Source organism: Falco rusticolus, chromosome 8 (genome assembly GCF_015220075.1).
Source record: "Falco rusticolus isolate bFalRus1 chromosome 8, bFalRus1.pri, whole genome shotgun sequence".
Lineage (NCBI taxonomy): Eukaryota > Metazoa > Chordata > Aves > Falconiformes > Falconidae > Falco > Falco rusticolus.
In genome coordinates this window covers 12,513,423-12,538,540 of record NC_051194.1, presented here as the reverse complement: position 1 = coordinate 12,538,540, position 25,118 = coordinate 12,513,423, and the positions used below count along the sequence as shown (strand labels likewise).

General features: G+C 51.2%; 1 protein-coding gene across 1 annotated transcript; it reads right to left on the bottom strand.

The window, feature by feature from the left end:
• Window positions 1–14,917: 14,917 nt before the first annotated feature.
• Window positions 14,918–25,101, bottom strand: LOC119152119 (sulfate transporter-like). Its single transcript, XM_037396902.1, has 4 exons — window positions 21,303–25,101; window positions 19,037–20,365; window positions 17,600–18,509; window positions 14,918–16,821 (listed from the first exon to the last, which is right to left on the bottom strand). The coding sequence occupies exons 3-4, from the start codon at window positions 18,242–18,244 to the stop codon at window positions 15,223–15,225; spliced, it is 2,244 nt and encodes a 747-aa protein (XP_037252799.1). The 5' UTR covers window positions 18,245–18,509; window positions 19,037–20,365; window positions 21,303–25,101; the 3' UTR covers window positions 14,918–15,222.
• Window positions 25,102–25,118: the final 17 nt, after the last annotated feature.

Genomic DNA, 25,118 nt, shown 5'->3' with positions numbered 1-25,118 from the left:
TCTGCTCCTCAGCATCGCCCAGCGTTTGCTCTGGCTCCTCCTGAGAAAGGCTCTCAGAGCCCTGGGCCATCTCCACCTTCCCTGCGCACGGCACAGAGGTGTGACAGAACTTTTTGTCATTTTATTTTAACTGGTTTTTAAAAACCCTATTTCTAACGAAAATTTTCCCCTTTGGTTCTTTTCTCCTGCAAAATTTTAGAAGAAAAAGATCTGCCTAGGAGGGAGAAACGCATCTCCTGCCTCCTGCCATCCCCCCAGTGCTGCGAGAAGCCAGCTTCCCGGCTCAGCTCCACAGGACAGTCAGGTGTTTCTCTTTCTGCACCGCAGGAGGCACTGGCTGCTGCTGCCTGGAGGTTGGGACCACACCACTGAAACCAGAGATGAGATTCTGGTATAAACTGGTGAAAGAGAGGGAAGCCTCAGCACAGGGGAGCTGCATGGAGCTGTGCTGGCTTTATAGCCCTTCTTTGTGTAAGTCCCTCAGGCTAGGAGGGAGGGTGACCCAGACCCCTTCCATCCTTCATCCTTGCTAGAGCACGTGGATAAACTTGCGGTGAAAATGCAAGCAGCAAGGAGCTGAGCCCTGGCACGAGCCTGTGCAGAAACCTCCTGAAGCTCTAAAGAGCCCAGAGGGTGCTCGGCGACCTGTGCTCAGCCCAGCGGGAGCCAGGTCCCTGCAGCCGTGTGCAATGTGCGAGCTGCACCGAGCTGTAACCCCGGCTGCGTAGGAGCCCTCGCTGGGCTTCATAATTTATATGCATATGAGTCTGTATATATTTCCATGAGTACTGCATCTCCGCATGAATAAGGATAACTATATGCAACTGTGAATAAAGGAGCTGAGTGAATCATTCATCATGGATTATTGATAGGATTAATTTTACCTCTTTTTCTGTTCTCAGGATGCCCACAAGCCCCCCTGAATCTATTTTCTCTTTTATTAAATATGACTGAAGACGAAGTAGATTAAAGCCAAGCAATTTTTCTCCTCTTTGCTTGGCTGAATGAGATGTTTGCCATCAGGTTAACCACTGCAACTTCTCCCAGAAAAAGAGTCTTCTCTTCTGGCATCTGAACCTAGAAGCTTCAAAATCTTTCCCCCTGAACATTCACAGGTGTAAAGGGCAGTCATGGGGATCTCAGTGGAAAATAAGCTCAAAACAGGGGCAAAGCAGAAACGAAGGGGTTTCACCAGCTAGCAGGGCTCAGGCAGGGCTGCGCTCTGCTGCCAGGGTGATGGGGGAAGGACTGCGGGTGTGCAAGCTCAGCTTAGCAGGTTCCACGCACACGTGTTAGGAGGCTGTTTGAGCTCCTCTTTCTGCCAACAAGGGGAAATTGGCTCCTCTGTGAACTCTTCAAGCAAAGCGCTGAGCGTCTGCACTGCCTGTGCTGACCTCCCAGGCAGATCACAAGGATGAAGGAAGCCAAGCCTGCCCAGGGCTGGGTACCGATGGTGCTGAGGGACCCCTGAGGGGTGGAGGGCAGAGCTGGCCTCTGCCGGCAGCTGGCGGGTCATCCCCTCACCCATTCCTAGAAGAGAAAGGACACCTTCCTCCGGCAGGGCTCTCCAGTGGCTTTCCACACGGCATCTGTGTGACATCTCAGCGACACGCACCCGTGGTATCAGAGTGTGTCCCAGCACATTTAGGTCACGAGCCAGCAGAGCAACCCCGGGCTTAGCAGTCCTGCCCAAGCAGGGAGGAGGTTAGTGTGGATCAGGTTATTCTCTGCCATTTCTCACATGCATTTCTTTTTCATGTGCACCTCTTTTCAGGTAGGGCAACTGCCTGGGAACAGAACCTGCTCTTCACAGATTTGAAACCCAATGCATGCTTGAGTAAACCCAGGAGCTGGTTCCCCAGCAGTTTTGGCAAGTGCTGGCTGATACTCAGTCCTCTGCACATGCTTCATGCCAAGAGCTTTGTAAGCCCAGTGCATTCAGTCAAACTATCCATATGCAGAAAGTTAACCTGGCTCCGTTTCCCACCCCAGAGCAGTCAAAACTCAGCTCCACAGGAGCAGCAGCCTGCTAGGTGCTCCCACACTGTTGCCTCTCAGAAGACTTTTCTTCATGCACCTTGTCGCTTGCACGGAGATGCCCGTGTTCCCACAAACCAAAAAGCCAGCAGCGCGGATGCCCACGAGCATCTCACACAAAGTGCCGCAGCCCCTGGGAATCAAACATCTATTCAAACCAATTTGATTCACACTGGTTTTGCACATCAGCTCTTCTCCAGACAGGACGTTGCCAATCCTGTCTGCAGGCATTCGTACATCCCATTATTCAGTGTGACAAGCACGTCCTGTCGTGTCTCAGTGTGGCTTCCCCTTGGCCAGCCGCACGCCGCCTGGCACCACCCCCAATGATTTTACACAAACAGGCCAACAATTGTTCCCTTGCAGATGGCTGTGAACTGTGCTGGGGACCAAGGCTGCTGTTTCCATGGCAGCATGTAGACGATTCCACTTGTGAGCAGCCCCACTATTAAAATACAAACAAAAATAAACCCGGAGAGTGACTTTTTCCTTCCCACTCCATGGCCTTTGGGGAGACTTCACCGTCTGCTCCCATGCCGGAAAACTTGGGCTGCTGCTGTGGCTTTTCCCACCGAGTTTCCCTGGGTCTGCTGGAGCTGCATGAACAGCAGCAGTGGTGTTCAGGGCATCGCACGCTGATGCTGCACTGCACAGCCCCAGAAACACAGCCGGGTTGGCTCAGGTCAGGACTGAGACGGGAGCCCACTGCAGTCAGGGCCATTTAGCAAGCCGAGAGGGGAGCCAGCAGCCCATCACTGCTCCGGGGTGCCCTCAACTACCCAGGAAGGAAAATCGAGGCCCCTGTTGGAGATGGAAAACCTATTTCCTAAGTCCATTACTTGCTTAGTGAAGCAACATGATTTCTGACCATTAATTCCCCATCAAAAATCTTCAAAACCAACAGAAAAAAAAAAAGGAGACTTCTTTACTCAGAGCTCTTCAAGGAGAGGAGAACACACTGCAGCCTGCAGGTGGTTTGCAAACCCTTTCTGGCAATTGGATGCTCAATTAGCACAGTTACAGCCAACGTCCACCCCAGTGCAGTAAGTGCCTGAGCCCATGGCAGGCTTTGGCACCCCGGCAGCTGTGATGGCTGGCACTTCCCAAAACATTTTTTTTTCAAACACAGTGGTGAATGCTTTTATGTTTCCAGGATGACACTCAGCAATCTGCAGCAGCTCAGCAGAACAAAAGTTAAACTAGAGCTGCCCATCTCAGAGCAGTGATACCCATATGTTTCAGCTGGGCTTTGACAAGACAGACATGCGGCTGGTCCTCCTGCAGGGCTACAACTGAAAGCCATGGCTGGGGGATGCAGAACCAGCCGGAGAGCTAATAAATGCAGAAGGCAACTAAGTATTTTCACTTCCAAGAACAAATATCAGAAATTCCTCACCCAAATGTAACTCACCTGTTGTGCCATGTTTAACCTTCAACCATTTTCACTTTTTCTTTCTGCAGTTTCCACACTGGTTTTGGCAAAATATATTGCAACATTCACACATCCTAAGGGGAATTCATTATGCAGCTTCCTGAACACAACAGATATTTTAAGCTAAATAACGGGCACAGTAGGTCAGGCCGGGCACAGGGGTGGAAGGGCTTGGCAAGAGGAAACCACCTTTCACCAGCAGCAGCAGCTGCTGCGCTTCCTCTTCAAGGCAACACACAGTGAGTTATTTTCATGAACACAGTTTCTAAGGGGGGGGTGGGGGGAGCGGGGTGGAGGACAAATGGATGAAAAGAAAGAAATGGCTACCTGTGGTCTAGCCACAGCAGCCTAAAGCATCCCAGCAGTATTCAGCCCAGTTATCGAGCGCTTGGGAAGTAAAAGTGGTCCACTTAATACCATATGTTATGCCTATAGGAGCTACTAAGAGCTTACTCCTTAGGTAAGAAAGAGGTTAAGAGGGAGTTGAGCATGTAGGCTCAGGCAAGCTCACTGCATCCCTGGGACACTCTCCAAGTCTCCAGCGATCCACAGTTAAACAAGTCCCTCAGCCAGAGAGGACACCGCTGCCTCAATTAATTGTTCTTTCATTAATTCCTCCCGCCACATTACAAACACATTTTTGGCATCTGGCAGCAAGGCGTTCCTGCATTAATTACCCCTTCTGTGAAGCGCCCTTTCACATCTCTGTAGTGTGCCTCACGCCTCTTTCACCTGGTGCTTTCTACTACTTGTGTGGAAAGAAGCAGCGAACAGTCCTGCCCTGCTCATGAAAACACAGAGGCACTCCCAGGGGCTTCTCCTGAAGCTAACGCTTTAATACGCGCTCATGTTCCTGTTTGCTTCAGCAGGGCTTGCACTAGCTGTAGAGATCCTGACAGCTCTAAGAGCCTATAAACAGGTACATGTCTTAGTTGGAGAAGCAGGAGCTGCTTATGCAGGTAGTTAAAAAGCAGTATTAATAGCAGGCCTGCCTACACGCTCCAAGGAAGCGCTCTTAGGAGCTCACGCCACCAACAAGGCTTCAAGGCTTCCAGTCCTACATTTTCTTTTCAAATATTCATTTCCCCCAATCTGCACATGAAGGTGCAAGCTGCAGGACTCCGTTCTCTGCAATGCACCGAGAGGAGCAAGTCTCCTCTCCTTTAAACGTTACCTGCTCGGCATCATCTGCTGCACCCACTGCAGGGACCTTCCCACCCGCTGCAGGGACCTTCCCTCCACACTGGCTGAGCTGCCTCTTCCCCGTGGAAAAGGGCAAGATGTTCCCTTCCTGTGAGCAGACCATGGAGAAGAACAACCCCGTGGCTTTCAAGACAGGGTGGCCTGGCCAGGTGGGGGTGGAAGGAAGGGTGGTATGAGGTGAGCATGGGACATGAGTAACCACAGAGGGCTCCAATGTGTTCACAATATTTCCTGTGAATGCCACCAGCCCCTAACCTTTGGCTGACCCAAGCCATGGCTGCTCATCTCCCAGAACTCAAGTCCTCCCTCTTCCCAAATGCACCAAACAATGGCATTAGATCCCTTTGGTCTGTGCCAGGATGGGAAAGGACATGCAGGACGGTCACACCTCCGTCAGCCTTGGCTGCCCCACCGAAGGGCATCCCCGGGCAGTGCCCCCAGCCATACGAACCCTCCAGCCAGTCTCTGTGGGCAGGGAGCTGAAACCAGCTCTGCCTCAGCAAGGTCACCCAAGGGGACATCTGAGCATGGCACAGACCAGGCTCTTCCCAACACTCTGCCCTGCAACGGCAGATCTGCCAGTGAGCGCTGTCACTCGGGCCATGGCTACCCTCGTACCACGCTCAGAGGAACCAGAGTCTCCCAAAAATCGAAAATGGGTGCCCAGCCTCCGGCAGCTGCTCCAGGCCAGGGGCTAGGGCAGCTCCACAGCTTTTATCCATATGAATCAACAATGCCATCCAGTGGCTGGTGAGCCCGCGCTCCCCCCCACCCCCCCACCCCCCACCTTCACCTCACCGCAACCGGGACGACATTCACCTGCCCTGATTTTGTTTTGTTCATTTATTTTTGGCATACCGCTTCGTTTCAAAATAAACACTCTCCAGACTTAACCACCCACGGTACATCTCCTGCTGTGCCCGAGTGCTCTCCCACCAGCACACGCACCAAGCGGAGCATCCCCATCCCTGCGTCACCCTGTCCCCCACCAGCTGCCCACTCGCTCACAGGGGAGCAGTGGTGGTGGGGAGCACTTGGCCTGCCAGCTGCCGCATTTAGAGTAAATATTGATGTGGAAGAGAGGGCCAGCAGTTGGTGGAAGTTCAAAGGTTCGATTAAACATTGTTTCCTTTTAAAAGAATAAATCAGCGTAAGGTGGAAAAGTGGTGAACAGATTCTGTGGCAAGGATGGTTTGAAATGGAAACAACTTTGAGATGTCAGCATTCACCGCTGTTATTTCTCCTTTGCTTTACTGAACTTTAATATCTGTTACCCATTACCTGCTTTGTGAGTCTCAGCTGCTGTCTGGCCTGGCACGTATTTTACAATACATTTAATCTTGTCTCTACTTTATAAAGAACCACAACTATACCTGCTGAAACACACTTCTCAGTCACTAAAAAAAGAAAGAAAGAAAACAAAATAAAGGTCTTCTTGTTGGATTCTCTTTTTTCAGCCTTTAGGCTTAAAAAAGCACCTGTGCTGTACTTTTTTCCATGACTACGTGGGCTATATATTCTTTCTTTAAAGATGCAACAGATATCTTCACAGACTTTAGTGATTCCCAGGAGCCAGGGCTGTTTGGGCACTCACCAAAGAGTCCCAAAACTGTGAGACCTGACAAAACTACAGGATTTTGCTGTAGATGCCAAGGACAGCAGATGACCGGAGCTGCCCCGGTGCAGCTGGAACTGGGGTCCAGCTTAACACACCCTAAGCTCACCTCCTCCGTGTCTCAGGTTTTTTTAGACCAAGCAAATGAAGCTCATGTCAGTTCCCCTCTCTGCCTTGCCATTTATCTCTACCATCTTCCTGCCTTGCTTTGAGCCTTTTCTCGCTTTCCTGAAAGCCAAGAATCGCAGAGGTTTTCCTTGCTGCCAGCCAAGGGGACACAAAGCTCTCTCTGCTCCTATTTTGCCCATCATGATAACGCCATGCCACCTCCTGCCTCTCGCCACCTGAGCTGAGACCTGCCTTCAGTGTCCCCACGCCGCGTGTCTGATGGCTGCTAGAAACTGGGATTACAGCCTGTTAGGGGTGCACTGAAAAACAATTTTATCCTCCTCATCTTTTTTCAGTGATGACAGCACCAAGGAAAAGCATTTCTATCCAAGTTTCTGAGACTTGTAATATTGCTAGATAAAAAATTTCAGAAACTCCATCACTTAGCTGTGCTCACACCACCAACCTCTGTGGAACATCATTTGCCTCCACAGCTTGATGTAATAGCAGCTGCAGACTATTTGGGCCATCACTCACCTCTTCCAATATCCCCCACTTTGTGCCAACACGACATGGCTGCTAACCCCCTAGATCATGGCAAGCTGTCACCTACTGATTGCCACACTTGGAGCAAGCAGATCTATCAGCACTGAGCTGCTCACTGGTTTCTCCAGCCCTGATACTAAGGTCCCCACGGTCAGGGGTCTGCTTGTCAATTCTCCTCCACTGTCTTTTCATTGAAATTGAAGTATTCTGGGGCAAACAGCCTGCAGAGGAGACAGTAACAATATAGCAGAGAGAGAAAGTTTGGTGGTGCTTCTGAAATCTTTCCAAATCCTTGTCCCGCTCAGGTGACCCACGACCATCACCTGGTAGCATCAGCCTTCTCCCCAGGGAGGGACCCCGGGGGAGACCCCTCAGTTATCCCCACAGCTGAGCATCCAATCTCCTCTGTGGTTTGCTTCCTTAATTATTTTTAATCTTGACTATTATCGCTGTTATTATTATTGCTAACAAGTACTTCAAACTCTCAAAGGACATTATAATGCACGCTAATTAGCCAGCCAGATGGCAACTGCCAAGAAGGCACCGTGGAGCCCAGTACTCCCAGGGCTGTGGTGCATGTCCATGCCTGCCCCCTCCCCTGCTGCCCCCTCCTTACGTTCCTTAGTCTCACTGGCACAGGCTTCCCTGCTTGGACTGTTCAAATCATAATCGCCAGCAGCTGAGCCAGTTCGTTAGCTAATGGCTGGGATGTCTCGGGTGGCCAGGCAGTGCGTGTCCCCTCCTCAGGAGCTACTCTGGCTGTGCTAGACCAGCAGAGCCCCGCTTTTCCCTCATCATCCCTGAGAATCCTCCCTTTCTTCTTCCAACCGCCCATCACATTGATGATTTTCCTCAGTGGGTTACTCTTCCCTTAACACATCCTATCTAACCGGGAACTGGCCCAGGACAAACACACAGCACAGTCTGGAAACACCACTTTCCTCTCTGCTAAACGATCCCTGGGGAAGCAGCGACATCTGACCCTTTGACAGGGCAGGGCATGCATGGAGGCAGCGTGGGCACCGTGCACGTGCTGCCACCAGTGCCGCTGCTCCCTGGCCTCTGCAAAGCTCCCACGGGGGGTCTGCTGTGCCAGGCTTGCCCACGCTGGCGGAGGACAGGGCTTGGCAGACCTGCTCCATGCACCTCCCTTACCTACCCGGGCCCTCGGGAGATGCTTGTCACCAAACCGAGATGCCGCCCAAGGCCAGCCGAGCCCCAGCGCTTTGGGATGGTGTTGCAGTACCCCCAGCTGAGGTCTTCAGCAAAGCAATGTCTGCAGCTCAGCCTGCTGGGGCAGTGAGCAGTACATGCACTTACCGCAGCAGTCCTCGCAGGTCAGGCTGCAGCCAGGGAACTGCCTGCTGCAAAACTGCTTTTAGCCAGAGTCATCATTCTTGCAAGGAGCTGGAACTATGAAGCTGTTTTCCCCAATAAGGTCTCCCAAGAGCTAGTGAGATGTGAGCCTCTAAGTGACTAATGGCATGTCAAGAAGCAGAGCACCCGCTTGTAACCAGGAGGGAGCGGGAGCACCACCAGGCAAGGGGGGCGGATTGTCATTTCCTGAGCAATGGCTGAAGGCAGCATCATTTGTCACTGAAGAGCCTTAGCTGGGCAGCACAGGGCCCTGGACCTGCAGTGATGAGTAAAATAGAGGTGCTTTGATCTGCCTCCCCTCCCTGACGGACTTTCTGATTAAAAGACAGAAAATGATCAGACAGAAAGTGGAGCAAATTGACTCCATCCGATTCCTCTCCAAGGAAGGATGAAAAAAGGGCAAAGAATAGAACTAGTTCAATAGCAAACCACCAAGTGCAGAAAGATTTTCCAATCACTGGGCTGACTTAACTATTTTTGGGGAGATCACAGAGACCGGCAGCAACTGCTGCTTGTAAGTATCCTGGACACTGCCAAGAATTTTGCCCAGAGTAATTTTCCTTATCAGCTCGTTTCATCTCTGTCCTTCCTACTTTTCCTTCCCTCTACGAGACTTGACAGTTTCTCCCTTTGGAGTGGCATTGGCCCATATGAGAACCAGGATGAGACTGTTACCAGTGAAGCAGTGCAGGTGGTGGGATGATGGCACAGCTTTCCCTTTCAGGGATGTATAAGGACACCTTCTCCCCACGTGCAGCCAGCCTGGGCTGTGCAATGAGCTGGGATCCCCAGGACATGTCCAGCCAAAAGTCACCCTCTCTGCTTTTGGCACTCATCTCACGTGGGATGAAGTTCCCATCCTCTCTCTTCATCAGTGCCACAGGATCCTACCAATCCTATTTACTTCTGCATTGCCTGAGTGAGGTGAGATGATTCTCCCCGCGTCTATTTTTCCAGAGTGGCCATCTCCCAATCTGAAGGTACAATTACCTGCATGTGTCAGCTGCTAATTTGTTTGAGGAAACGGTTGTTGAGTGCTCAGGAAAGCACCTAGCATTGGGTGTGTAACGCAAAGGTTGCTATTACACCTGCGGGAAAGCGGGCAGCGTCTTTGCTCCATTTTCTCCCTAGAGACCTGCTGAGAATGCTGAGGTCCCCCTGGACCCCCTCTATAGCCACAGGAAAAGACAGACTCCCTCCAAGGGCTCTGAACTCCTCTCTAGAGAAACAACTCCATGTCTGAAGAAACATCTCTGTCCTGAGCAGCAGGGTTTGAAAAGATGAATTTCCATTGCGTGTCTAAAATTGGAGGACGTGGCTGTGCCCCAGACATCATCGCAGCCTCAGCGCCGCTGCCCAGGCCGCTGCTGCCAGCACACGGGAAGCAGGAACCTGCTGCCAGCACCAGCTCCCCCAGTAGACACGAGGAAGCATTTCTCAACCTCTCCAGGAAGCTGCTCTGCTTCTTTGGACATCAATGTTAATCACTCATGCAACTGCCCTTATCACTCCAGGTGCTGCTGAGATAAGAGGTGCCACTGACGCTGTTAATACAAATCTGCACTCCTTTGGAGGAGAGGCGGGTTGTAAGCAAGGGAGAAGAGGATTGCTGGGAGGCCAGTGGCTGGTGACAGACACCTGTCACCCCTCCTTCTCCTACCCAGGGGTGCTGGGTAGGGCTGATTAAACTGAGGATACTGAACCGTATCTTTAAAAAAAAATAATAATCCTCTATTCACAAGAACATCCCTGAGAAAAGCCCCATCTCTTAGATTCACTGTGGAAAAAACAAATTGAGCACGTTCCCAGTCAAGTAATATGGGGAATTTTGCATCTCAAAAGCTGCTGTGTCTCTTCCCCTTGCTGTTCTTGGTCTCTGAAAATCTGGCAATGCTCCCAAAAATGTCACTTGCAAAGCTATCTGGTTTGAGCACTGGCAGTTCCCTTCAGGGATGTGATTCTTATTGCTTCCCTTTTACAGCAGGTAGAGAGAGGGAACTCGAGGCAAACAGGGTTTGGATGTTCAGTGACTTGCCAAGGATGGAGCAGGAAACATTGTGCTGTGGTCCTCCCCCAGCTCTCCAGGCTCTCGCCTTCAGGCTGCACCACCTGTGCAGCCTTCATAGCAGGGTCCAAATGTCATGGAAGGACTTAAAGACTTGGGGGCTGGAGACTCTTTTCCATGTGACTATAGCAGGAAAAGACTCCAGGCTTTGCTGGCAAATTATCACAGCCAGGTCATGCTGAAAGCTCCACACAAGGAGCCTGAGTCGGAGAGCTGGGGCTCGGAAATGGTGCGGGAGCATTGTACCTGGGTGAGACCTACGAGGCTGGGCATGAAACACGTGTGCATGCGTGTGTATACAGGCTGGTGTACCAGGGTACCCACACCTGCACACGCTGCCGGCTCGGTGAAGGCAGTGTCCTTTGCCAGCAACATCATTTATTTGATTGCACAACAGAAATCACATCCAGCCTTTGGCCCGCAGTCATCATGGTTGGAAGGAGACTACGTCCAGGAGGAAATATCTGTGAAAGCAGACTATTGTTTATGACAAGGACTTTACAGTGCTTTACAGTGCCCCAGAGCAATCTTCTAAGAGGAGAGTAAGCGTTGAAAGCACTTCTTTTCACCCGCAGCATGTTAGCCCAAGCCGCTGTCCACTGATTCCTTCATCACCAAGTTATCTCCAGTGAGGCATTAATGCTGGCCATAACCTTTATTTTTTTTTTCTCAGAAAATCCAGTGCCATTGGTTGTAGCTTACAGCTTTCTCCTTATAGATCAGTTTTGTCTGCTAGGGAAAGCTTACATGGGTAAACCCTATGCATGTGCTGGCAGCACGCTAACTGCTTTATTGCAGTTATAGATCTGCAGAAGCAACTTCTTGCCATTATACAGACTGCGTTTTTCCAGGAACAGGCAACAGGAGTGAGAAGAACAGCCCTCAATGCAGCAATCAGCGTCTCGTATGCTTTCTAGAAGGGGAGCAAACACCCATCAGCCATGACAACCTTTATTCCTTAAACTTCCCCAGAGGGAGCATTTCAAAGCATCAAAAGGATTTAAACCTGTCCGGCTGCTGCTGAGGCATAATTAACAGTTGCACAGTCAGCTCCAACTGCAGCTGACAAAGCCTTAGCAGCAATCCTCTATTTATCACACTCCCGGAGTATTTATAGATCCACAGCACGGCAGGGGGGGAGAGAGAGAAGGAGAATAACAGGTGAGCTGCTTACCAGGAGGGATAACATTTGCTTTCAGCTGCGTGGCATTTCCTTGGCCCCTGGTGAAGCTTTAGGGGACGGGCACGCGAGATGCCCTGGGGTGCAGCCTGTCAGCAGTGGGATGAAGCAGCAGGTCCTCTTGGGTGGGAGATGCAGTGGGTCAGCCCCCAGCTGAGACATTGAGGCCCTTCGGCTAATGGGGGGACTCGGGCTGTTGCAGTCAGGTCCTGGGGCAGACAAGTGCCCTGTGCCCTCACCAGGAACCCCTTCATCACCGAATATTGGTCCACAGTTGTTGTGGTCCCTTCTCCCTCACATCTGTCTCCACCAGGCTATGCATGTGGTGAGAGGCCAGCCTGATCTCCCGTGGCACTGATTATAAGCTGACCTTTTACTGTGTCATTTGTCCTTCCTCATCTCTCATCCGTGTCGTTTACAACCCAGGGCCTCTTCATAGGAACCGATATAAAAATAGCAATTATTCTTTGATCTACCTTGGCAATCTGATTTCTGGGCTGGAAGGTGATACTGGAGCCGATGGGCTGGGAGACCTGGCCAAGCAGCCTGTGCAAGGACTGCCAGCAAGATCCAGCGGCTCTGGGCTGACGAGGTTGCCACCTCAGTTCTCCCTTCCATGGGAAGGCATCCCATAAAAACTGCTGGGTATCTCTTTGGCATTTTCACAACTGTCCCAGCTCTGATCAAAAACTGCTCATATAAACAGCCATATCCCATTGCAAAGGGCTGTGGGAACTGCTGCTCTGCCAGTAATCTCATCTGTGCTATCTTGCACCAAGCTGTGCCCAGGAATTATCAGCACTGGGTTTATTTCCTGTTATGGCTTTATGACCCCACTGAGATCATAAATGCATCTAAAGTCTAACTAAAATAATTTAATTTTGTCCATAAACGGCTCTTTACAGCAATGCTATTCCAAAGGGGAAGGAAGGTCATAATCCTTGCAGGTAATAAGACTTCTTCTCTACTGACTTGCTGTTCAGACACAAACCTGCCCCATTACTCATTGCTCCATGGCTGATGCAACCTCCCTGGGGAGTTGCCTCATGCTGCCATGCCCTGTGAGGACCCCTGGAGAGAGGTGCTGCAGCTCCCACCTGCTGACACCTGCACCCAGGGCATGCTGAGCATGCCTGTCCATCTAGCCCTGCAAAGCTTTACTGGCCTCCTCAGTCAATTTAGCTTCACCTGACACTTACAGCCTTGCTCCAAGGACCTGCAAGCAGGTGGGCATACCATGCTCTTTAATCCATTGGAAATAGTATTTTGACCACAAGAAGACATTTCCCTGAGCAGAGCCAGTAGGATTCCTCTTCCATGGACTTTATTTACAACAGTCTCCTGTCTCTGGGCTCCTGAGCAGCTGCCAAAGCTAGAGTTCCCTTCAGCAAGGTATCTTTGGTGCTGCGTTTCTTGGGCGAGGCCAGGGGAATAGTCACCTATTAAATATGCAACACAGAAGGCGTTTTACAGATGGATTTTGCAGAAGAAAAGCTATTCTGGTACTTGGCAATGCCACTGAGCCTTCATTGCTCAGAGCAAGGACTCACCACTGGGATACAGAAGCAGAGCCAGCAGGCTGCTGCCTGCCCCAGCCCAGCAGAAAGGGCAGGTCCCCCCATCTGCTTCAGAGCTGAGGCTCCCTCCAGTTGCACACTCAGCGGTGCTGCAGGCACGAGGCAGCCCTGTCCCACCGCTCCAAGTGACAGCACTGCGTCCCCAGCTGCAGCCAGGGCCCGGCCATGCATGTGGAAGGCAGCACAGCTTCTGCCAAACACTGGGAGAACTGCGGCCATCGCACGCTGTGGCACAGGTGTTCCCAGTTTACAGTTTACGAACAGCAGCTGGTGATCTCGGATACCTTTTTTTAGGGAGGAAATTTGTGATTTCAGCCATGGAAGTCATGTGAACCCCGGTTTGTAAGTAACAGCAGGGGAAAGTACCTGTTCTCCCCTGCAGCCAGACCGTCCTGAGCAATAACTGTCAGCTGAACAAACTCCCAACAGTTTTCCGAAATATCTTTGTTTTTAAGGGAAGTGCTTTGCTGTTGCCAGGTTTGTTGCTGTTGTTTTGTGGCCATTGAGGGGCTGTTAAACTCCCTGCCACAGGGTGTTTAGGAAATAAATGAGCTGCTTCAATTCATTTCCCGCATTGTCTCAGGGTGGTTGTGGAGGAAGAGAAGGGCAGACCAAAATGAAGGTGGCAAAAGATGATTAGCGAGTGAAGGAGTGAGTGGGACGGGTGGTTCTCGTCCCCGATGGCATCAGGCCACAGCCCCCACAGCCACACATCGCAGGAGGCAGGGGAGCAGCTTTGCTGCCTTGCACTCAGAGATGCCTTGGGGTGCACGTTTCTCCACAATGCAATTTGTCAAGGGACTGTGCCACGAGGGGGGTTGCTGGCGTCCTCTCTTTCCCTAGTCATTCCGCACTGGGCCAGTATACGGACATGGAGTTGCACATAGAAGGAAACTCCACGTAACAAGCTCCGGTTCTGTCTGTGAACCTTCCTGGGGGGTCTGAGCCGGGGGCAGCCCCTTCCCGCCTGGGGGTGCACACAGAGCGCAGCACAGGGGAGATGCTCACAGCGGCTGGGCTGTGCCTGCTGGTGGGGGGCTGGGAGGGACCACCGGGGCTCCTCCCCGGAGCAGGTGGCAGACCTGGCCTGCAGCCCCTCTCTCCTTCGCCTCAGTGTCCCGGCTCGACCCTCCCCCAAAAGCAATCAGGTGGTGCTTAACGCCAGGGGGCCACGGGAAATAGGATTTTCAGGCATAAAGCTTGGGTAGCCCACAGACCCCTGGGGACAGGCCCCTGCGAAGCCTCCCCCCGCGGTGACGCCCCGCGGCCGCGCATCACCCGTAGCACAGGGCAGGGCTGTCCCGGGCTGCCGGCGGGGCCCAGCCGCTCCGACCCCCGGCCGGCGGGTGAGCTCCCAGGGGCCCCGCAAGCCCCACCACAGGGCGCCCCGGCCGGCGCCCCCCGACCCAGCCCGCCCTGCCCGGGCTGGGGGCCGGGATCAGCCTCCCCCGCCACACACCGAGAGCAGAGGGGCCGCGCACGGCCGCCGCCAGCCGCTCCGCGCCCCCTGCCCGCTCCGCGCCCCCTGCCCGCCACCGCGGGGGCCGCTTCAGCCGCCGGCGGGAGCGCGGCCGCGGGGGGGGCGCGGGGGCGCGGCCGCGGGGACGCGCAGCGCAGTTGGGGCCGCGCAGCGCGGCTCACTCGTGCCCCCCAGTGCCCACGCGAGACACGGGCCCGCGCGGGAGCGGCGGGGCGACCCCGGCCGCGGGGGCTCCGGGTGGCCAGCGGGGGCTCCGGGTGGCCAGCGGCGCGGCGAGGCGCGGGGGGAGCCCTGCAATGGAAGCCGCTGGTGGAAGCCCGGCGTCCCGTCCCCCTGCGCGGCACCTCCTGCCGCCGCAGCCCTTTCCAAGGAGAAGGGTTAGAAGCTGTCCAGGCTCCTCACCGACGGGACAGCCCCCGAAACGCCGCTCAGGCTGTTCAGCTGCTGGCACTCCACTCCCGACATCCATGCCTTCCCCAATCCTATTGCCCCATGCCTGCTGCTGACAGTTCATCAGATTCTTTTTTCGCACGCTCAGACTGAACTCCTCTCCAGCACACCCTAAGCCCATCCCCATTAGAAATCATCCCTCACACTCAGGTCTACAAAGACACCTGAAAGTTCAGGTTGTCGGGGTGCGGGAGAGCACCCTTTTTCTCCTTGCTCTCCTCCTGCTGCTCATGGTACCACCATTCAGCAAACTGCACTGCTGCATGGACGCTGTGGAAAGCCAGCTGGCCACCACTGTCCATCTCGCCAGCCCAGCCACCCTCTCGGAGCCGGTGGCGGACGGATGGGTTGCAGTTGGCCAGGAGCACCTGGACACCAATCTCCTTATAGTCATGACGTGTCTCCTTCAGCGCAGAGAGACCCACAGTGTCTATAAACTGCATTGCCCTACAGTCAAGGATTAAGGTGTGCATGTCTGTGGAGGGAGGACAGGCATCTGCTGGAGGCTTCTCAGCCCTTTTCTTGGCCTGTTTCAGGCAGTCACACCTGGTGCCAAAAAAGCTCTTGCTGTTGCCTGTGTCTGTACTTGCCTGGGCCCCCACCCTTTGGTGCTTAGCGGCCAGCAGGGTAGGATTTACCCCAGTTTTTTGGTAGAGAACAGTCTTGAAATATTCCTTGTTGGCATAGTAGAGGGACGACTCGAAGCGGAAGATTTTGATGTTGGCAATACTGCTGAGCTGCTTGTAAGTGGACTGGTCCTCATAGATTTCCGTGTTGCTGACCTTGCCCAGCAGCGTGGCCCTGGGTCTCTGCGTGCGAAAGATGATACAAAGCAGAGCAAAGCAGACGCCCATGAGGAGCCCGATCTCCGTGGTGATCAGTGTGGAGGACAGCATGGTTGCCCACCACACCACCGTGTCCAGCTTGCTGAGCTGCCACATGCTGGGGGTGTCATGGAACTTCCTCAGCCCCCCCCGCAGGTTGACAATGGTGACCACCCCCAAGATGGAGGTCTGCAGCGAGTGGAAAAGTGGGGCGATCCACAGCAGCACCAGCAGCAGCACCAGGGAGGTGACCAGGCCAGAGACCTGGGTCTGGGTCCCCGTGGACTCCTTCAGCAGAGTCTTGGTCAGGGCTGCAGAACTGGCAAAGCAGTAGAAGAAAGAAGGGATCAGGTTGCACATGCCGATAGCAATCATCTCTTGGTTGGCACGGACAGCGTAGCCATGCTTTTTGCCAAAGATTTCCGCCAGGGAGACGGTCATGGCAAAACCGATAACAGCAATGGGCAGAGCATCAACTGCCAGGCTGGAGAACAGGTTTATATCTGGTAGAGTGGGTTTCCTGAAACCAGTGGGGATCTCCCCACAAACAGCAGACTTGTATCGCTCTTCAAAGTTGCAGTAGTAAGATATTACTGTGGCTACAATGACCACCAGCAGCTCTATGGGGAACGGGGCCTTCATCTTCTCCTTATACCGCTCATTGACCTCTTTGACAGGCACTATGACGGCCAAAGCAACCAGGCTGGTGACCAGGTCACAGATGTTCGTGTTCTGAATGTATCTGAAAAGGTCAACCCATGTCAGGATGAAGGACCCCACTCCTTCATGACGAGGGATTTTCAGTCCCAGGAGATACTTCATCTGGGAGGTGATAATGGTGAGGCTGGAGCCAGTCACAAAGCCACTGAGGAGAGGTTCTGACAGGTAGACAGCCACAAAGCCCAGCTGCAAAACCCCCAGCAGGATCTGAAAAGCAAGACAGCCATACTTTTAGCATCAATGAGAAGGGCTGGAAGAGGTAACTGGTAATTTATGTCATTTTGCTTACACTTTAGCAGCTCTGGCTATTCTGTCTGCTGAGCATTCAGTGTGAGGCAGAGGGCTTTGTCTTCAGTAGTTAATCTGGGGGATGAAAAACTAAAGAAACCTACCTATAACACTCATCCGTAGCTAGAGATGCCATGCAAAGAAGCCTACAAGGTCCCTTCTGCTGTCTCTTTACAAGCAATAAGGGCACATAATTAGCGCTGCAAGTCCCGGCAGCAGCCCCATCAAAGCAGCTCCAAGTATCACTCAGCGGCATAAAACTGGTGTGATGCACCGAATTTTAGTTGTTCCAGAGAAAGAGCCTGAGCTTGTTTGGGGACAGCTAGGCTCAGGTGGTGGGGACGCTGCCAGGGGTGAAGGAGCCCCTGCTGATGGCAAGGTCCTTGAGGGCAGTGGGAAGGTGGTCCACAGTTCCTTCTCCTGCCTTGCTGTGTGTGATCCTAAGGATGTTTCAGACACACCCAAGGACATGGCCTGTTATATGGTGGGGGGGAAACAAACCCCCACATTCAGCCATGTTTGGAACTTTCTAAATCTCTACATTTGATTCAAGGGCGTCAGGGTCTAGTCACATCAGGAAAGGTTTCTTGTAACTTGTAAGTCTGAACCAAGACTGGAGCTTAGAGATCTTTAGCTCAGAGAAGTTCCTAGCAGGGAAAGGACAGAGGGGAAACAGTACAACAGCAAACATTTGTACCTGGTAAAGACCAACCAGAAAGCTTAAGGAAAGGGCCACAGTGATGGCATAGCAGCTCCTGTCGCAGGCACCTGTCCCATTAGTGGAGGAGGTCGAGTTGCCCACCACCAAAGAGCCAGCGTTGTCGTCACTGTACCCTGCTTGCTGGAGGTGCCGGTTCACAGACTGCCCGATCATCAGGCACAGGACACCGAAGGAGCCCACAGAGTTATGGCGCGAAGTGGCCATAGCAACGTAAATGATATTGCAGAAGAAGTTGGTGTAGATGCCGTAGATGGGATCCTGGCTGGCTAAGAGGGAGTAGGAAATGGACTGAGGGACGGCAACTATCCCCACCAGGAGCCCAGATATGACATCCCCAAGCAACTGCGTCTTGACATTGTAACAGGGAAGCCAGTCCAGCACTGGAAACAGCCGACAGAAGAAGGTGATGATGGTTTGATGATTGCATGTGCAGACCTCTCTGGCTTTCTGTAGGATTAATTCCTTGGTGCTGAAGCCTGAAGGCTCATACTCCTCCAATTTGACATGTATAAAATTGGCAGGAGTGTCTTCTGGCATTACGGAGCCCAGCGCGTCTTTGCTTTGCCCTGACTTCTGGCTTGATGTGTCCTCCATTGCTAAGGCAGGAGAACAGGCAGCCATGACGTGTTGCAGTCATGTACATAATGCACTTTGCTTAGCTCCAGGGCTCTTGCTCATTGCATGGATAAATAAAATAAAGGAAAATAACCTCAGACAAATCAAACAGAAAAGCACTTTCCCATGGTGCCAGTTCGTTTTCACTTATGGACCTGATTAACCACAGTCCTGAGACCATGCTTTAAATTGCATTCACACCGGCACAGATGCCCATGTCAGGAGCAGAGCTACAGAGATCCCTGTGCTCCTTCCTAACATACCTCTTGTTCTGAAAGAGGAAAGCAGAATGGGTTAAGATCAGATCATACTATTTCACTGAAACCAAAACTTCTTCAGGAACCCTGCATTTCTTGGTGACACTTCCACTTCAGCAAAAATCTTTTTTAAAATGTTGAGAAATTCCAAGTGATGCTTTAGGAATGTAACACCTGGGTAAGGGAGGTAATTTTCAAAATAAGTTTTCCTTTAACGTTTCAAAATTTTAAATTACATTCCTGGCTTGCATCAAACAGGCCCACCACAGGGGCTCCTATCTGCAGAACAAAAGCATCCTGCTTTTTCAGTCTGGTTAAGTAACATACACGCTTTCCAGAGCTACTCTGAGTTTTTCAGTCAAAATGCAGCTGCAACAAAACATACCTATTTGTCAAAACAACAATACACACAGACAGAAATTCTCCTGAGAGGAGACCTAGAGCAGCTGCACTTTGGAAATTGAACTGGGCTGATGAGAAATCCCATTCCCCTGCCCCATGGGTTCATTTCACACCACTAGTCCCAACCCAACTGCCTTACCTCTGGCTGTGAGGAGATGCTGGGTGTTTTCTCACTACCTGGGGCTTGTCCCCTGTGGACAGACCCGTCTCCTCACCTTGCAGAGCACATTGAACAGAGAAAGCATGAGGCGAACAACTGCAAACTTGTTTCCTTTGCCTTCCTTCTGGACATTGTGCTGCTTCCCTTGAGAAGAGAGCTAAGTTTCTCAGCCAAGAAATCAGTCCTTTTATCTTGCTCCAGCCGATGAAGATGGTGCAGCGGGCTAAACAGAGCTGTGTTTTGAAAACAAACATTGTTCTGAGAGAGTATTTTTGATGAAAACTTGTTCTGGCCATTAAGAATGATTGAAGGGGTTTAGAGCAGTGCTCCTGCCAGGTAACAGTATTGCTGGTATCTGGAGATGTGTTTGCAAAACAAGAGGAACGATGCAAAGAAATCTGCCTGTGTGTGCTATTGCTCTGCCCCGCCCTGAACTGAGAGAGCATCATTGCTTGAGTCCTGCCGGGCTTCTCTGCTCAGGTTTTCGTCTATTCTGTGTAAGTTTTTGCTCAAAAAAAAAAAAAAAAAAAAACAATCAAAAAGCCAAACTTGTTCCAGGATGACTTTTCTTTCCTGGCAGCTTCTCCACCAGCGTGCTGCCACCAGCCCCTGGGCCCTGCTCAGCTGCCTGTTCCCCACGCCTCCGCCCCTGCTCGGCCACGCTGCGCTCACCGCTTCCACAGCACCAGTGACGCCGGGCTGCACCCAGGCTTCGCAAAACAGAGGTCTGCAAAGTCAGAAGTGTGACACAGGTGATTTCTAAGGAGACAGAAGAACTCAGTACGTGTCAAATCTGCACAATCCACATCTTGCACATGTCTTTTAGAGACCAGCACAATTTTTTTTTAGCACAAAGAACAAGGGGTTGTGCTTTGCAGAAAATAAGCACAATTCAGTAAGTGCAAGGTTGCATTTCTTTTGTAGGTAAAGGTGAACAGCTGGATTAGAGGCCAGGAGGAAAGGTAACGTTTTATCATCCTGAATTGAAACAGCAGCCTCATAAATACCAGCTGGAACTGTTCTGTTCTCGTGATCCCTGCCAACAATCTGCATCAGACCTCTCAGCACATACTCCCACTCACCTCATTCTCCACTTTTTCTTTTCCATCTATTTTCCACCAACCTAGTCTCTAAAATCTTGCTGGACGTGTCATTGCCCCATGGCAGCTTGGCCCCTGCCTCTTCTGGCACGGACTGTGTTCTGGGCTTGGGGAGCGGGCTGAGAGCCCACGGTGTTTGGAGAGATGGTGTGGGGCATGGAGGGATGACATTTCCACAAAGCTTTGATTTAGATGCTGGGGAGACACCCTGAGGGAAGAGAAGGGGAAGAGCAGCATCCTGAGCTACATTTATCTCATCAGTGGTAGTCTGTATCTCAGTAATTAGAAGTAAATAAATAAGAAGCATGAGTGCTCTCTGACAGCAGCAAAAAATGAAAGCACATGGTAGGGGAGACAGCTGCTCCATGTTTTTATCTGTTTATATGAATTCTTTACTCTGCCATTCCTCCACAGCTCATGTATTTTCAGGTACATCTGGTGATAGTTCCCCTTTCCCTTCCCCTTCTTTCAGTAACGAACTGTAACTTTCCTTAAGACTCATCATTCCTCCCGTCCTTAAAAGATGACCACCTCATATGCTTTACAATCATTCCTAGTTGTAGTTCATTTTGTGTCTTGGTCTGTCTAATGTTGTCTCTACACATTTTCCTTTTCCATCTTCTTCCTTAGCAAATGACCCAAATTTCCATTTTCTGTATTATTCCTTCATCTTGAAATTCAGTCACTGAAGAGCTGGCCAGGCTGGTCTTTTAAGTCGTCTGGTTTGCTGGGATGAAACACATCTGAGCACAATCCATCTTTGGGTTTTGACCTTATTTAGGGAGCATTTATTTCTAGTTCTGGATCTCTGATGTCTCCACCAAGAAAATGGGAATATTCCATTTATGACAGTATCTAGACTACCTTTAACCTCCACCCTGCCTTCACTGCGGGCTGCTGCTTTTCCTTCTAACTTCCATCCTCACTTATACATTCTGGAACTCTTTGTTACGATTTCCTTTACCACCTGATATACCTTGGTAAGCCTTGATATAGCCATGCTCTTCCACCTCTCCAAGGCACAGGTTTGGTAAGCAGTTCTTTTTTTCATTCCTCTCTCTCCGTGCCTCCCCTGCCACCCTTCCCCACACATTTTTCACCCCCTTTCTTGTGTGCAAATTCCCAGTTGCTTTTGTATACTCAACTTTAAAATATTCCACACTTCCCCTGCAGTTATGCTCTCAAGGTCCTTGTTCCAGCTGGCTTCTCCACGTGTTCAGTTCTGTGCACTGACTTCTTGGGAACAGCAAGCCTTCATACTAGGGCAGCTTCTGCATGGTCCTCTCTGTGCTGGAAACGCAGGCTGTGGGCACTGAGGAGAGCCCATTTGATGTTCTCCCCGGCAGAAAGGATGTAGGAACATAGTTGGTGACACTGAACACTGTGTACATCTCTGAAATCGCTTTTAGTGCATGAGGTGAGGCAAGGGCAGAAACCGCAGACATTTCACATTTCCTCTAGCAAACGTATAGCAGACAGCTTAAAAAAAGAAACCCCCAGCGGAACTTCATGTGACCTTGAGCTGGCTAAGGCTGAGCTGCCTTCCAAATGCAAGGTCACCACAGCTACCTGCTGAAACCGCTTGTTTTCAAATGCATCTTCAAGGGTTGTTCTTTATTGCCACTATAAACTCACTTTGCTGTTTAGCTCCATTCTGGGCAAGGCTGGGTTGGACAGATGGTGTGAGCTTGAACAATGCAAGTGCAGACAGGATGTTGCCTGCCAGTAACATGGCACCCTCTGCTTTTAAACCAAGCAGAAACCATGAAATCCAAAGTTTTTGTTTATGACATGGATTGTCAGCAATGTAACATCCATCTAGGCAACAGCCATTGCAGCCAGCTAGAAACAGAGCGGTGGGAACCCAAGCTCCAGGTGCAAGGAAAATGCAATAGCGGGAATTTCAGTTTTCTAGCCTACAGTAGAAAAAAATCATGAAATGATCTGGGTTTGTGATTGCTCCCCAGGCATTTTGCAGCAGGGAAGTGTCATGAATTCAAATCTCTGCTGCTGCATCAATGCATAGTTTTTGTTTAACAGGACAAGCTGGCATCTCCAGTTTTCTTTGGAACAGAGCTAACTTCACTGCACAAGGATTTTTTATTTGCTTTAAAGCTTGCACATACACCTATGACTGTTTGGCTTCTGGAAGCCTTTCAAGTAGCACCCCATGTGTCTTGGCTCCGTAAATGGGCCACCCAGACTTAGTATGGCTGCACCCCACTGCTCTGCAGTTACTTAGAACACGTGCAACTTTATCAAACAAAAGGCAAGTGAGCCAGGTAGTGGAGTCAGGTATCTAAGAGAGATGCTTTTCCTTCCCTTCAGATTTGGGACTTGACAGTCTTATTGGAAGGCTGCTGATTCAGTTCCACTTGGAAACCGATTTTCAATAAGTAGACATCTGCAAAACATCACCTTTTTTTAAGGGAAAAACAAGGAAAAGGAGACAAGCCCAGAATCAGTCCTACTGCTGAGATACGGCAAAATGCAACAAAAGTGCCCCAGGGCACAAAGGCTGAACAGAACCTCCCCGATGGTTTCCTGGAAAGCAACTATTCACATTTCTGCAAGAGATAACACCAGACAATACGGAAAGCAGTACACTAGATCATCCCAGAAAACAGAAGTTTTTTCAGCCTCCTGTTATTTGGCAGGGCAGTTTATGCTGATGTGCAGGGGTGCACAGCGTGCAAGGCAAAGATAAACTTCTCTCCAGACATAGCCACTGTCAGCCTAAAAGTGTCGCTCACCCTGTGACTGCACACGGCAATGCAGCCACACCACTGAAGTTTGAGAGGGATCAAGGAACCTAGAAATAAATAATGATAAAGAGCATCTATTTAAGCTACTGCTTGCTCCCAGCAATTAACCATGACGGCAGACATACAAGGAACATTTTCTAGTGTGTTCTGAAAGGTGTGAGATGGAACGTACGTCCTTGGAAAGAGACTCAGTGCAGAGGTAGCACATCTAAAAGGACGTGGAAGAGTATCTTTGGCTGCAGAGGTCACACACCACCCATCAACTGTCCAGCCATCGAGGACACCGCAGACTGGGTCCACCCTGCTAATGCTCTGCTACAAGCCCTTCCCTCAGCACTGACACCCACTGCTAGAAGACGGAATAAAAGAGCACTTCCAAACACACCAGCAAGAAGATTTGGGGAGCATTCCCAGTTTATATAAGAAGGGTGAAAATAACTCTTTGCCAACTTTTGCGGCATTTTGTTGCTGTTTTCATGTTTTTCCCTGCATGATAAATGTCCAGTGTTTATAATCCTTTCCCAATTTTTCAAGCTAATAACTAAAAACGCTATAATGGCTCTGTAAACAGATTAAATTGATTACAGATAAATACAGTGGAATAAAAATGGGGAGACGCATTTCTATTTCATACTGAATTGGCCCTCAGCCCAGGCTATTTGGCATTGTTTCAGGCCTGACCTGTGTGTGCTGCCTACAAGCCCTTCACGGCACTGAGGCCGTGCTGGTGGGATGCTGCTTCCCTCTGTAGCTGCTGGCTGGCTCACAGGGTCACCCTATTTGCAGCTAACACAACCTGCCCCCCCCCCCCCCGCCCAGCACAGCAGGCTCTGTGTCGAGCAGAGCCCCGTGACCAGCTCCCAAGCTCTACCAGCAGCCATCCCACACCAGTTCATTGTGCACCGAGGCAGTGGGGAAGGATCCTACAGAGGTCACATCTCAATGTCACAGGACAGAAAGAAGCTCCAGCAGGTGGGTAAGAAGCCCAGAAACCACAGCCCATCTCCCACTACCTGCCACACAACCAGATTGGATGTGCTATTAAACATGAGCAGCGTTTCCCCACAACGCAAATGGTGGGATGGACTGCCAGCGTGCGATGGGAGTCAACAGGTTTGAGAAAAGGGGTTATGAAGCTTCCTGAAGTGCTGCAAAAGCTGTAACAAAGGTCTAAGTCCTCAGGAAGTTTCTAGCCTGCTGCTTACCGGGTGCCGGGAGGGCTCTGCATGGGCTGGACCCCTGGAACACCTTTCCCAAGCTGCCTCCACCACGCTGTGACACAGGAGACAGGGCTGGGGGGATCCCATCTAGTACAGGACCGTGTATACTGAGAATTAGCTGTCCCCAGGTCAGGTAGAGCCTTGATTAGCATGGGTAAAGGGTGCTGCTGATGGGAGCCGGTTATCTCAGCTCTGTATCAGCAGGAATCAGAGTAACTCCACCGAAGGCAACGGCTGTCCTGTGCTTTTCAAGAGAGCAGAAAGCTCGTGCTGGCATTCTCTGTAATTGAGTGTTCCTACCACTCTGTTGGCACCAACACAAAAATTACAGCATGTGTGCTGAGGTCTCCTAAGGTAAAAGGCATCCTCAGGTAAAAGCTGAGCCACGCCGGATCAAGAAAACCTTCTGCATAACTCAAGGACATGTGTGCAGAGATAATGCTCACAGTAAGTGCTCAGAACTGCACCCAGCGCTGCTCTAATTTTTGTTCTGACTCTTACTGGCCGTGACCTGACCAAGTCATATAACCTGTTATGTCAAGTAACATTAAAATACACGGCAGCAAGTTTCTAAGCCTGAATATGTAATACCATGTGCTATAACTACACATATTGTAAAGTACAATTAGCACTAAACCTGACCAAATGTGTCATTTCTTGCATCTTGGGAATATGGACCTGGCCCACAGGAGGGTGCTGCTCACCGGCACATCGTGGTCATCACACTGCTTATGACTTACTATTCATGAGACAAATTGCAGCCTGGTTGCACAGAGCACCCAAGTCAGGGCGAGGTAAAAGCCACATACTGTCAGTGGCCTGGTGCGCGCTGGCAGCGACCTCCCCTGCGTGCCTGCACGGTACGCACCCCGCGCAGAAGGGTGCGCATGGCTGTGTACTCACCCTGCTCTGCAGCGGGCTGGGCACCACTGCCAGGAGAAAGCGGGATGGCACTCACTGCTCAAACATGCGTGGC

Coding starts and splice junctions, on each gene's coding strand:
- LOC119152119 (XM_037396902.1), bottom strand. CDS start 18,244: ATGGCTGCCTGTTCTCCTGCCTTAGCAATGGAGGACACATCAAGCCAG. Junction 16,822..17,599: donor TTCTGGTTGGTCTTTACCAG/GTACAAATGTTT, acceptor CTTGCTTTTCAG/ATCCTGCTGGGGGTTTTGCA.